This window comes from Grus americana, chromosome 6 (assembly GCF_028858705.1).
Source record: "Grus americana isolate bGruAme1 chromosome 6, bGruAme1.mat, whole genome shotgun sequence".
Taxonomy (NCBI): domain Eukaryota; kingdom Metazoa; phylum Chordata; class Aves; order Gruiformes; family Gruidae; genus Grus; species Grus americana.
This window is the reverse complement of record NC_072857.1, coordinates 18115950-18129277: the sequence shown is the minus strand read 5'-3', so window position 1 is coordinate 18129277 and position 13328 is coordinate 18115950. Positions and strand designations below refer to the sequence as shown.

At 60.1% G+C, this 13328-nt stretch overlaps 1 protein-coding gene across 4 annotated transcripts in view; it reads left to right on the top strand.

The window, feature by feature from the left end:
• The window catches only part of LOC129208309 (non-homologous end-joining factor 1-like), a 50830-nt gene that overhangs the window by 2335 nt on the left and 35167 nt on the right, over window positions 1–13328 (top strand). The window contains exons 6-13 of one of the 4 annotated variants that reach the window (XM_054830812.1): window positions 9–132; window positions 498–645; window positions 726–979; window positions 1171–1276; window positions 1352–1519; window positions 1694–1789; window positions 1968–2782; window positions 4236–4339. In XM_054830812.1, coding sequence (XP_054686787.1) covers window positions 9–132; window positions 498–645; window positions 726–979; window positions 1171–1276; window positions 1352–1519; window positions 1694–1789; window positions 1968–2317 — 1246 coding nt within the window. In that variant the 3' untranslated portion in view covers window positions 2318–2782; window positions 4236–4339. Of the gene's footprint in view, window positions 1–8; window positions 133–497; window positions 646–725; window positions 980–1170; window positions 1277–1351; window positions 1520–1693; window positions 1790–1967; window positions 2783–3538; window positions 3618–4235; window positions 4422–5311; window positions 5522–7517; window positions 7657–9122; window positions 9182–13328 lie in introns of those variants that run through there. The other 3 variants (XM_054830814.1, XM_054830813.1, XM_054830815.1) reach the window with 3 other exon arrangements.

The following is a 13328-nucleotide window of genomic DNA, read 5'->3' as shown; positions in this document are numbered from 1 at the left end:
TCTCTTAGGCTCATGTTCCTCGCTGTCACCTTCTCCCAGCACCTGGGGTCCTGCCGCCTGCCCTTCTGTGCCTGGCCCCAAGCTCGGGGGGGCTCCGCAGAGCCGTCTGTCCCCACCCTGCGCACATTCTCGGTACTGTGGTTTGTCTGCCCCTTCTCCTCCGCTGCACCCAGGCTTCTCTCTGAGCCTGGCTCTTTGATGTGGGGTTAGGTGGGACCCAGTGGCCCTGGAGCAGAATTGGGTGCTGGGAGCAGAGACAGGAAGAAGACCTGGTGCAGCTCCTGGGGTGTGGGTGCTGCTGGGGGAGCGCAGGGGACCTGTGCTCAAGGGTGTTGCAGCAGCAGAGCTTGGGATGCTCCCTGTGGGGGGAAGGGGAAATGTGGCATGGCTCCCTGAGAGAGGTGACAGAACAAGGGCCTGCTGTTTGGGGTACAGCAAGCAGGGTGCTGGCCAGGGGAGGAGAATTCCCTGCTGAGGTTCCCCTTGCTGCCTTGCAGGTACTGCTCCCATTTGCTGGTGTCTGCATTGTCTGTGCCATCCTCAGCCACCTCCGCATCCCCTGGGAATCGCTGGACCTGGCCGTGGCACAGCTGTCCTGGGCCAACGGCACCTTCCACACCCCTTGGCTCCGCATCCCCTATGCAGGTGGGGGACGGAGGGGCTGTGTGTGGCCATCTACCTTCAGCCAGGGCCTCTGTCACCCGTCCCTTCTCCCTCTGCTGCAGGCGAGTGGGGATGGCCACTGCTCACCCCCCGGGCACTGGCAGTCGGCATCGCCATGGCCATTGTTTGCAGCATGAACTCCATGGGCTGCTATGTGCTGTGTGGGAGGCTGCTGCGAGCTTCCCGTCTGCCCCCCCACGCCTGCAACCGGGGGCTCTGCACAGAAGGGCTGGGCAGCCTCTTGGCTGGGCTGCTGGGCACCCCGGGGGGCACTGCCGCCAGCATTGCCAACGCCTGCGTCACCGGCCTCACGCAGGTATGCCCGGGGTGGGGGGAGGAAGATCGGCAAGGGATGGGGAGGCAATGGCGCAGGAAACGGGGGGACCTGTAGCACCCGGGCTGTCACTGAGCTAGCGCTGGGAAAGGCAGGTCTGTATGGCACTATGGGGGGGACAGAGTGAGGGGTGATGCTCCCCATCCTCACTTTTCCATCCTCCTTTCCACCAGGCTGGCTCTCGCTTCTCAGTGCAAGTAAGCGCGCTGGTGTGCGTGGTGCTGGGCATGTCCCCGAGGCTGGCAGGGCTGCTCACCCGCATCCCGCTGGCAGTTCACGGTGGGTACTCTGCCCTTCCCCTGCGCTGCGGTGCCTGTAGCCTGCCCGGTGCTGCCTGACTCCTGCCCCTCGCAGGGGGGGTGCTCTGTGTCACCTACGCCGTGGCTGTGGGCACGGGGATCTCCTACTTCCAGTATGCAGACATTGACTCCGGGAGGAACATCTTCATCGTTGGCTTCACCATGTTCATGGCGCTGCTGGTGCCGCGGTGGCTCAGCACGGCTCCGGCTCACCTGGCCACAGGTAGCAGGGACATTCCCCAGGCAAGGCAAAGCCTCAGGCCCCATGGCGTGGTGACCACCATGGCCGCTCATGGCAGCGGGCAGCTCCCTCTTCAACCCCTGAGTCTGCTGCAGCGGCTCCTGCCCCTTCCCTGCTGGGCTGGGATGTCCTGGGTGATTCTGGCACCTCCTGCAGGCTGGGTGCCCCTGGACCTCCTCTTCCTCTCCCTGCTCATGGTGCCTGTCTTCTTAACGGGCTTCTTGTCATTTTTCCTGGAGAACACGGTCTCAGGTGAGGGGATGGTACAGCGTGTCTGCATGAGACCCTGCTCTGGGATCATGGGACCATCCCCGAACCACCAGCTCTGCCCCCAGGCAGCCCTGCTTGGGGGTCCTGGGGCTGGTGTGAGCTGGGACAGTGTGGCCAGAGGAAGGGGCTCCCATCTCACTGCCCACCACCCTGGTTGCAGGAACCCTGGAGGAGCGAGGGCTGCTCTCTGACATGGTGCTGCGGAAAGCTGGGGCAGGTGCTTGCCACCCCTGTGGAGAGAGGGATGAAGCCAGCCAGGTGTATGGGCTCCCCGCTGGGCTGAGGAGACTGCTGGCATCCTCCTGCAAAGCCTTCCCCTGCTGCTTCCTCTGCCCGGGGACCGAGGAGGAGAAGGAGGAGGAAGAGGAGGAGGGCGGCCGTGCCCCTGAGGAGGGGACCACTGCCCCAGGGGAAGGGATGCACCTGCTCCCCAAACCCAGCTCAGGAGAGCTGCAGCCCTCCAGGAGGCCGAGTGAGATGGAGATGTCTGCATGGCACGCCACGGCCTGACCCCACAGCATGGCGACACCTCATGGGGGACCAAGGCTGTGCCCCCAAGGCAGCTTGCAAGCCACTTTGCTCCTTGTTTCTGAAGCCCATGTGGACTGGAGGGACCTGTGCTTCCCCACTTCCAGCACAAGCCTCATTTCCCTGCTTGGGAGTGAGCTATAAAACCCTTCAACCACCACTGCCCTTTCCAGGGGAGTCCTTTCCAGCCAGGATTTGCTTGGGAGATGCCAGCCTACCCTCCCCTGGTGCCCTGAGGACTGTGACCGTGGAGGGCATGGCCACCTGGTGCTGCGCACAAAGTCCCACCTTCTTCTGCACCCTAACCTGGCCATGCACCCCAAACTGTCCTGCACCCTGCCGGGGTCCTGCACCCTAAAAAGCCCTTGTCTGCTCCGACCTCCCCGGCACCCCCTTGGGATGCAAACCCTCTGCCGTGCCGAAGGTGGCCGCAGCCTGCACAGTAGGGTGAGGGGGGGAGTGTGAATAGGGTGCAAATGGGGAGCTCAGGGGCAGTTTGTGGGTGCAGGGTGGATGGCCTCAATGCATGGGGTGCAGGTGGGGGATCACAGTCAATGTGTGGGTGCTGGGAGTGCACAGTCAGTGCCCAGGGCAAGGATGGGGCTGTGCTCAGTGTGGAGGAGGCTGGAGGGCATGGGGATATGTGGTGTCCTTGTCCCCTGCCAGGCTAGCACAGCCCAGCTCTGTGCTGTCTTGTGAGCTCAGTCCCTGGGCACGGGGGGCACAGGCACACCAGCCCCAGCTATGCAGGGCTCACTGGGGTGCAGCAGCTAAGTCCCCTGCAGCTGCTGCGGGTGAGGGATAAATCTGGGGCCAAGGGGCAGGAGCCGCTGGCTGCTGCTGCCTCTCCAACTGTGCCTGCAGCCTGAGGGCTGTCCCCGGCTGGGCGCTTGTACCAGGAGATTTCATAACAGGAGCAAGCACAGACAAAGTCTTAAGGCATTTCAGTCCGCATCGCTTTGCACAGCATTTTGGCTGTGGCACTTCCTGTGGCAAATGGGGATGCTCGAGCAGGACACGTCAGCTTGGGTCCTCGTCCTCCTCAGCAGGTAAGGGAGCAGGAGCTCCTTGGGCCCTGAGGAAGTGACGGCCGTGGCCATTTCCCCATCTTGGTGACCCGTGGTGCTACATATCCCGGCGTGCCCCGGCCCCTCGCACGCTGCGGAAGAGAGCAGCATGCTGGGAGCCGTAGTCTGGCCCTCGCCTCCGGCCCGGCACTGCTCGCCTCTGCAAAGCCCCTCGCCCCGACAGCCTTTGGCCTGCCTGCTCCTTTTGCCCTCGGGTAACTCTGCGTCTCCAGAGGGCCCCAGTCCTGCAGGCACCCCGGAGATACCCAGTTCCTGAGTGTTTTGGCAGGCACGAAGCCTGTCACAGGGAGGAGCGGGAAGCAGCAGTGCTTGCAGGCGGCACGGGTTGCTGCCGGCGCTCTGCTGGTATCAGTGCAGGCAGGGGAAGGCTCGTGGCTCGCGTGGAGAACGGGGACGGGATGTCTGAGGAGCAAGAGGGCTGCAGTGTCCTGCTGCCCATCCTCGTGCAAGCGGGGCAGCTTAAATATTAATTTGGACATGGAGGTCTGGCTGTATTAATGGCAGCAAGCACGGGATAACGCTGGGGAGGCAGCAGTTACATTGCCGTGTGTCTGCTGATGCATTTGGGATGCTTATTGTGAGCTGGGGTAGGAACTGCCCTGCACAGAGCTCCCCAAAATGCCCGCCCCAGCAGAACTGCATACATGTGCAGGGATGTGTGTGACCAAAGCTGGCCGAGCATCCTCACCTCAGGGCTGGCGGCATGGAGAGGCTGGCAGGGACTGAGGGTCCCTGTGAAGCTACCCCTCAGACCAGGGATTAGGGTCTTCCTGGATGGGGGATGAGGCAGAGAACTGATTGCTCTCTTGCAGATGGAGGGCTCCGAGGAGCTGGAGAACAGCCTCCTGACACAGCCCTGGGCTTCTGTTTGCTTTGGCGAGTCTGTTTTTCTTGCCAAAGCGTGCTTCAGGGATACTGGCTACATCCTGCTGATCTCCGACCTCAGCAGCGTCTGGTATGAGAGTGCAGATGCCGAGGCTGTGGGACAAAGGTCCAAGGTGAGTGTCTGGAAAGTCCAGGGACCTCTTTTCTCCTTGTAGCAGCTGACGTCCCAGCATAAACTGCTTGGTGACACAATGACTGCTGGGTCTGACAGGGCTCAGGTGCAAATGCCTGGCCTGGGAAGTCCCCGGGCAGCTCTGCCCAAGCACTGTTGGCTGAGCACCCCCGTCCTGGGAGAGCAGGCCAGGCTATTTAGCACACCTAGGGCAGCCAGGTGTTCACTGGGACTGCATGCTGAGGCTGGCACACTCATTTCACTTGTGGGCTGGATGGGCAGTGGGTTTCCCCAGGGCCAGCGTGCTAAGGAGGAGCTTAAAACACAGCTGCCTTCCCACCCGTGGTGGAGAGACTCCTGTTCACCTTCATAGCCAGGCACAGGCTCCCATGGGGTGGGACACATGGGGCCATGCCTCATCCCCTCACCCTAGCCCATGTGCCCAGGCCCCCATGTGCCACCCCTGTCTGCCATGTCCCTCTGTCACAGAGTGGCTGTGCTGAGCGGCTGATGGCAGGAGGGGTGGGCATGCAGCAGCAGCCATTTCCCAGCTCTGGCAGGTGAGCTGAGCTGTGGCAGCTCTTATCCAGCCTGTGAGGCTCGTAGTGGCACGCAGGGCAGATGCGCTAGTGGAGACCATTTCACCCTACCCACCACCTGGACCCTCCTGGGCTGGTGGGGTGGAGGACCCTTCCCAAGCTCAGTTGGCCTAGGAGAACCAGTGGGGAATGTCCTGTCGTGGGACTGAAGCCAAGGCCCAGGGATGGCTTTTTGCAGTGCTGGGACAAGCAGAAGTAGTTTGGCTCTTTATGTGCTGGGGTTTCTGCTGCTTTTTTCACAGTGCCGAGCTACCCGGTGCGTTGCTGCACCCCTAACCTTGCCTTTCCCCAGGAGCTGAACAAGCGGCTGACTGTCCATGTGTCCTCCTTCCTGCACCGCTTGTGCAACCTGATGCGCCCCTTGCTGGCAGGGGAGCCAGATGCCACTACCTCCTTCTCCTGCCACCGCACTGCTGGTGGGCTCAGCCTGCACATGAAGAGCGAGCTCTCGGGACTGCCTCTCTACTGGGACTTCCACTGCTGCCCTGCTCCTGTGGAGATGGTGAGTGAAGCCGCAGAGAGTTTGGAGAAGGGGGACAGCCAAAATTAAGGACTGTTTCCTAATGCTTAGAGGCTTTGGGGTGGTCTGGGGCCATGCTGGTGGCTGTGGGGTGCCTGCCTTTGCCTGCTGTTTCTTCCAAGGTTGACTGTGCCCATTTCTTCCCACTGGGGCTTTGGCACCTTGGTTGGTGCCTTGCAGCGAGGCAGAGGTGGCCCAGCACATGCTCCTGCCAGGGCAGCAGGGAGACATCCAGTTTGGGATGATGCCCTGCCAGCACCCCAGCACAGCACAGCGATGTGCTTCTCCTTTGGGGCACGCTGTGAAGCAGGGCACAGAGCAGCAGGTACCCCCAAAGGACCCACAGGTGTTCTGTTGCAACGGGGGAACTAAAGCGGGATCTCCCCGGCCTTTAAGGAGTTGCTCTTACCATGGGGCTGCCTAACGCTTTGGGTTTCGGGAAGCAGCCCCTGGAGCCCGGTGTGGCGAGCTGAGCACCCAGGGGCAGCACCTCTGCCTGCAGCCCCGGCCGGCGGGGTGGGCTCTGCGGGGCCGGGGCTGCTCGGGCCGGCCCCTGCCACCCACGGCACCCCGGGGCCCTGCGGCCCAGCGCGCACAAGAGGGCGCCCGGCACCCGCTAACCGCTTCGGCGGCAGCCCCGGCCCCGGGCCCTGCGGCTCTGCTGCGGGCGGGCGGCCGCGGGAGGCATCGCGCTAAATCCCCGATATCGTCTTCCCGCCGGGTCCCCCGGGTCCTGCCGCGGGGCACGTCCCTTCTTCCCCCTGAATGGCCGTGCTTGGGCATCACCGGGAGGAGAGCTGGGCTCCCCAAATGCTGTGGGGGTGTCCGTCCTTGCTTTCGAGGTTGAACTGGGGAGCAGATAAACTCGGGGTCCCAGCTTGGCTCGCCCTAGGGACTTTCTGCCCCTCCCTGGGCAAGAAGCACGAGGCTGAGCTGAGAAGGTGCAAAGCCCGAGCTCTCCCTTGGCTTGGAATTCTGGTGACTCTCTGCAAGGCCCCCAGGAGGTGGGAAGCAGTTGGGGTGCTGAGCGTGGCCGGTGTGGATGCAGGAATGGGGACCAGCTCTGCCCTGCTAAGCTCAGCAGCTGGCCAGGGGCTCGAGGCAGGCACAGAGCCCACCTGGCAAACCACACATCCCAGCTCTGCAGCGGATGGTGCCCTCTGAGCACTTGGGTGGCTGATGGCCATCACCTCTGTGGCTCATGCCCTGGGGTGAGCAGAGCGCAGAGCCCACCGTGGGGCTCATCGCCGGAGTGAGAAGGCTTTGTGAGCGATGCAGGGTTTGCTGCCCTCTCGCTCGTGGGCTCAGCCCAGCCACAAAGTCAAGGGATGTGCTAGAGTAGGGGGATCCCAAACACCCTCCTAGGGGCTGCGGGAGGTGATGGGGCAGGGGATGAGTCCAGAGCTCTGCACAGGGCTTGTACGGCCATAAGCTAAGGGTGAGTGCTGTGGGCTGCAATGGGGAGCTGCAGCCTGTGTGAGTCCTGCGCGTAGGAATCCCTTCTGCTTTTGATCTCGCCTCCATGGAAAAGTCTCTCCTGTTCCTCGAGTCGCAGTTTGACATCTCGGGTCCTTCTGGTTTTTCACGCAGCTATGCTTGTTTCTTGCTTAGAAACATGCCTTGGGGTACGCAGAGCCATGGGGAGGGTCTGGGTGGCGCATGGGGGGCTCTCTGCCTCCTGCTGCACCCCAAATGGCAGGTGGAGCATTGCCTACCCCTCTCCCCATCAGGCTCTCCCACCCAAGCTCTCCCCAGGTGTGAAAGCATGGGGCTGGGATGGAGGGACATGTCCCACAGCATCCTGCCTCCCTTCTCCCAGTTCATGTCTTTTGACCACTTCCCACTGGATTTGGGTGAGACGTGGGGTAGCATGGGGAGCCCTGTGTGACTTGAGGTGCTGGCTGCCCTTCTTTGACCTCTCTGTGGACAGCTGTGTGCATCGCTGGACCTTCCCTAGAGTGTCCCTTCTCCATCCTAGGTGTCCCGTCACCTTGTGCGGCCCCTGATTCAGATGAGCCTGGCGCTGCAGTACCAGGTGCAAGAGCTGACCTCCCTGCTGCTCCAGAAGGATGCTGAGATTGAAGACTACAGGGAGAGCGGGGCTGCTCTCAGCAGAGGTGAGGGATGCCCAGGGCCGAGAGAGAAGCGAACAGGGAGTGAGTTTCCTCCTTAGCAGGAGGCTGGCATGCTCTGCTCCCTCTGGCTATTACCCAGCCAGGCTTGTGTTTCATGTTCAGCCACTCTGGCAGCAAGACAGTAGCCAGGAGGCTGGGGAGCAGCCCCTGGGGAGAGCTGGGGGAGGAACAGCCTTTGACCGGTAGCCGGAGGAGTTGGGGAGTCGCCAAGGGGCTCTCCGCTTTGCTGAGAGCACCTGGCTGCTCCCCAGGAGCTGGCGGGGATGCCAGCGAGGGCCAGCCCCGCAGTGGTGTCAGGCTCCCTTCCCAAGCGCCGTAGCTCACAGAGCGTTTGGAGAGCAACCAGGGGCTCCCGGCTCTCCCTGTCACGGGAAACGCAGCTGTATGTGTGGGCCCCCCTCCAGTGCCCAGCCTGTCTCACCATCGGGGCAACGGGTGGGAGGAAGCCCCCTTGGGTAGGATGTGGGTTAGGACCTGCCTGGGGGAGCCATCCGGGGGGGTTGTGCTTCACCCAGGGAGGTTGGCTGGGTGCTGTTTTTCCAGTCATCCCTTGCTTGCGCTGTGCTCTGTCCCGCTGCCAGAGGCGATACCTGCCCTTCCACGGGAACCTTGCTCCCCTGGAATGTGGGGTCCGATGGGGTCCAGCCCTGACTTGTGGTATCATAGCCAGGAAGGTGATGTGGTCCAGACGCTGTCCCATGGCAGGTACCCCACCACAGGAGCCTGGATCTGCCCTGCAGCTGACTAGAGCTGTGCCAGCCAGTCATGATCTCCTCTCTCCTGCTGCGTGCCAGCTCTGCAGGGCTCGGAGCAGCCAGGACATCTCAGTTTGGGTCCAGGGACTGATGCTGGACCCTGTTTGGGTCCATGGACTGATGTTGCTTTCCAGGGCAGGAAGCTGGGAGGAAGCTTTGCACCAGCTCTGGCCAGGTGCTTCTCCAGACAACATCTTAGCAATGACGCAGAAAAATTAGTGCTTTGAAGGAGGCACAGAGAAGAATGAGGCATAACAGAGTTTTGTCCCTGCCCTGGAAGAGGACACAGGCTGTCTCCAGAAAAGCACCTGGAGACAAGCAGTCCCCTGTCCTGTGTTGTGTGGCTGAATGGTGCTCAGACCCAGGCAGCACTTTCAAGCTGGGAATGGTGCTGAGCATGTCCTGCCACTGTCCCCTGCTCCTCTGTGTGGGAGGGTGCTGGGACAAGTGTGGATGGGCTGTGGGCTCTGCTACCTGGCTGCTGGGTGCATCAACAGGCTCAACCTTATTCCCCCACTTCCCTGTGGTCCTTGCACTTTCTGCTAACTGAGTGACATGTCCCTAGCCCAAGGGACCTGCTGGGGTCTCCCGCTGTCTCTGGGATGAGCATGCTGGAGCTGTTCCTCTGCAGCCTGCTCGTCTGGGGGGAGGTCTGGCCAGACCTGCCCAAGCTGATCCTGCTCTCCCTTGCAGACCGCCTGCGGACAGAGCCCTTCCGGGAGGAGACGTTTCAGCAGAACTTCATGGCTGAGGTAAGGAGTTGTGCAAGTCCTTCCTCCTTTAGTAAATGGGTGGTGGGGAGCCAGAGCTAGCAGCCCCAGTGCAAGGTGTGCTGGGCTGGATGGGGTTGGCTGGACTTGCCTGGAGAGGGGTAATGTTCACTGGCTCTCCCCATGGCCCTCCTTGTGTCCTTGCACCTGGTCTGCAGGGTGAGCACAGCTGGGGGCACATCTAGTATGGCCGCGTGGGGATGTGGCACCGTGTTTTGTCACCCTCTCGCCACTGCCTGGCTGCTGGGAGCTGCCAGGGGTGGGAGCTGGGCTGGCTGCTCCGTGGGAGCCTGCCGTCGCTGGGGCATCCTCACCTACCTCCTGTGCTTGCCATGGACCTGAAACACCAATGCTGATGGCAGGCAGGGAGCAAGTGAATGAGGAGAAGCCATCTGCTCCATTCAGTTCATCTGCTGCTTTTAGGGGTGGCTTTGCAGTGGTGCATTGCGGGGACAAGTGCCTTTCAGCCTGTTATCTGTTCCGTGCTCGCCACTCTCCCCTTGGCTCTAAAATCAGACATGTGCTTTGGAGAAACAGGGGCTGGAAGGAGAGACTCTTTCCTCTGATCCTTCTTCATTACTGGAAATAATCACAGAAGCATAAAAATGATTCAAACCAACGTGGCAAGACCAGAAATGATTGATGCCCATCGAGGCAAAAAGACTGAGGATGCTTCTGAGTCTTCCTGTGCTCACTGTGAAGGTGCAGGATTGGGGAGTGGTGGTGTCTGCTGGGGACCAGGGAGGCACCCAGGGTGTCTGTGGTGTCACATGGGCTTTGAGAGGACATTGCTTTGTGAGACACATGCTGGTGCTCTTGCACAGCCAGCAATAAACCATCTGCAGAGTTTCTAAAAATCAGAGGCGATCCCCCTTTTATATGGGAGGCATTGCATCCAGCGCAGGCAACTTTCGTTTCCCCCGGTTATGATGGATAGAGATGAATTCACTGCTGGACTGCAACTTGGAGGTTGCCTAGGGACCGATGATCATGACCAGATTACATTCACCCTGGGCAAAGAAAGGACATTCCTAAACAGTAATTTATATCCTTCATGCTTTGAAAGGGCTAATTTCCCAAAGCAGGGGGAAAATTATGAGTGAAATCAGCTTGGAGGAAACATTTAGATAGAAAAATGTGAATGAAAATGGTGAGCTCTTTCAGAAGAATTTCAGAAGCCACAAAAAGCCACAATTCCACAATCAAGAAAGAGGGCAGCGCTGGCCGAGAGCCCGTTCTGGTTCAGCGGCAAAGTGAAGGCAGCAATTAGAAATAAAAGAGCAGTTTATAACAAATGGGAGAGCGGGAGTAGATAGCAATCAATATAAATTAGAAATTATGAAGTGTAGAAAATGGATAACAGAAGCTAAAGACATCAGGGAAAAATCATGGAGACGGACAGAAGGAAAGGCTTTTATTTACTGTAGTAGGAGAAAACCCCAAGCTCCCAGCAACGGGATAAGATTATTAGTAGACAGAGGTGGTAAAATGATTGATACTGGAGCAGACATGGCAGAAGCAGTCAGTAAATGTTTCAGTGCTGTCGCTGGAAGGATGCAGGCGGATGTGCCAGGATCGGGAGATGATGAAATGCGTCTTTGTCCAAGGGGTGGCTGAACAACATCTGCTAAAGATGAACATCAGGCTTGAAACTCAGAGTCCTGCAAGAGCTGGTAGGGTGTGGGGCATGGGGGAAGGTGCTCGGTGGTGTAGCATGGGCAGGAGGGGAGCAATGCAGCCCTGCACAAAGCTGTGCAAAAGCAGCTGATGGGGAGCTCATCTGGCAGAGACTTAAAAAATGGGAGGGCAGTTGGTGCTGTGTGTCCTGGGAACAGCCCAGGAGCAGTGTCTTGGGGCCGGAGCACTGGATGGGGAATGGGAGGGTTTGGAAGATGCTCCCCCTCTGCATTCCCTGGCAGCCAGGTCTGAGCATCGGCCGCAGGGGAGAGGCTGGCAGAGAGATGCAGTTGTGTGTTCAGTCTGCCTGGGGGAACCTGTCCTCTCTGCATTCATCCCGTTGCTTTATAAACCCACTGATGATGCTTTTGGCTCACGTACCATCCTGCAGCAATGAGCCATGAGATGCGAGCAGCTGCTGCCTTTGGTTTGAACATGGCACCCCATCGATCCTCCTGATGCCTCCTAGGTCTTGTGTTAGTGAGGAACATCAAACACGGTTTTGCAGCTCTCCACCACTAAATCTGGCTGTTCACCCCAGTCTCCTCTCTCTTCCTGCAGCAGAAGTGTGGGCTGGATGATCTCGTTGTCTCTGGGCAGGTATTTCAGAACCCCCGGGTAATTTTGTACTCCATTTGCCAGCTCCAAAAAGTAGCAGCACGAGGGGCTGGGGACCCTTGGGACATACTGCAGAGAGTTGGGAATGCTGCGATCGACTCCCCTGTCTGGGTTTTCAAAAAGACGCCGGACAATCAGCACAGAGTCGCAGGAATGAATTGAGGGCTGGGGAGAGAGCCCGGCATGGAGAGACTTGGAAGGGAAGAGCTCCGTCTAGTTTATCAGGGAGAAAATTGAGAGGCGCCTTGATTACAGTGTGTGAGGGTCTTTACAAGGAGAAAATGCTGGTTAGTGAAGGCCTCTCTTTAATCTCATGGAGAGCAGCAGAGCACAAGCCAGGCACCAGGAGCTGGAGCCAGGCAATTTGGAGCTAGGACAGAGGCACTTGGGTTTGCTCCCGCGGGTGATTAGCAATCGGGGCATGCTCCCAAGGGCAGCGGTTGATCCTCCATCTCTTGATGTCTCCAAAAGCGGGCTGGGAGCCCGTCTGGAAGAAAACCAAGTCGCCGGGCTCAGTCTCGGGATGTGCGTGGCTGAATGTCAGTGATCAGGAGGAGAGGTCTGATGGTCCTTCCAGCCTCTGCCTCTGGGAAATGGGGCTTCAGGTTGTGGATGTTTGATAGCGGTAAACACCTCCTGGCTGGAAGGGGGCTGTGATGGTGTGGCACAGGCCTGGTGGGATGCAGGAAAGCGCTCCATGGTTTTGCTTGCATCCCAAACCTTTGCTGCATCCGCCATGGAGTGGAAAGAACCTGCCAGTCCCCCAGGGCAGAGCTGCACAGGGATGCTCCTGCCTCGGCTTAAGCGTGCCCTTTCCCTGGGCTTGTGTGCACCCGGCCGTCCAGGGCGTTTTTAACTAATCATGGGGAGTTTTCCAGCAAAACCCTGGGAATATTTATATGTTTAGGAAACGACGCTTTCACACACGCAGTTTTTGGCAAGGGTTCACTGCTGAGCAGCTGCCTGGGCTTGGACAGAGCTGGAGGGAGAGCGGTGGCCGCGTGTGAGCCGAGGCAAAGCCGGCAGCTTTTATTGGCAAGCCCTGGGGTTCATGCCGTGAGGGGAAAGAGCAGGCGGCCGGAGAGGGCTCAGCGCCGTGGGGCTGCACTGGCACCCTTCCCAGCAGCCTAGGGCCCAGTGCATTGGGGGTATTTTGTCTCTGGGTGTCCCTTTGGGTTGCAGAGGTGACCCCACAAGGCAGCGTGGAGTGCCCACCCATGGGTTTTGAGAGCTTGCCACGGCCTGGCTATGGTCAGCATTTTGTGGCACAGCTTCTGCCAGAGCCCGTGGTCCAGCTCCGCGAGGGAACAAGGTCAGGGGGTCCATGCGGCGCCATGCCCCCTACCCTGGGGAGGGCAGGGACAGGTACGCCGGGGACAAACTCACTGATACCATCAGTGCAAATATAGCCCACGCACCCCAGGATGCTTCGCCCTGCGTATTTTTATCTCTCATGGCCGGCGTGCGCGGGGGCGGCTGCTCCGTGCCTCCGCAAGCTGAGTGCGGGACCTCGGCAAACAGGACGCGGCGGGTTCACGGCTCGACCCCGGGGCCCGGCGAGGAGGAGGAGGATGTGCCATCAAAACAAGCAAGGCCGGAGAGGAAGATAAACAAACAGGCGGCTTCCAGTGCGGCTCTGGCCGAGGGCGAGCAGGAGCCCCGAGCCGGGGCTGGCGGCGGTGCCGGCAGCGGTGCCGGCTGACGTCAGGGTGCCCGGGGGTCAGCGTCCCTCTTATTGTTCCCTGCCGGGGCTGGGACAGGGGCCAGGCGCCCGTCCCCCTCCCGTGAGGGGACACAGGCCAGCAGGGCAGGTGGAGGGTGGCTGGGGCACCCG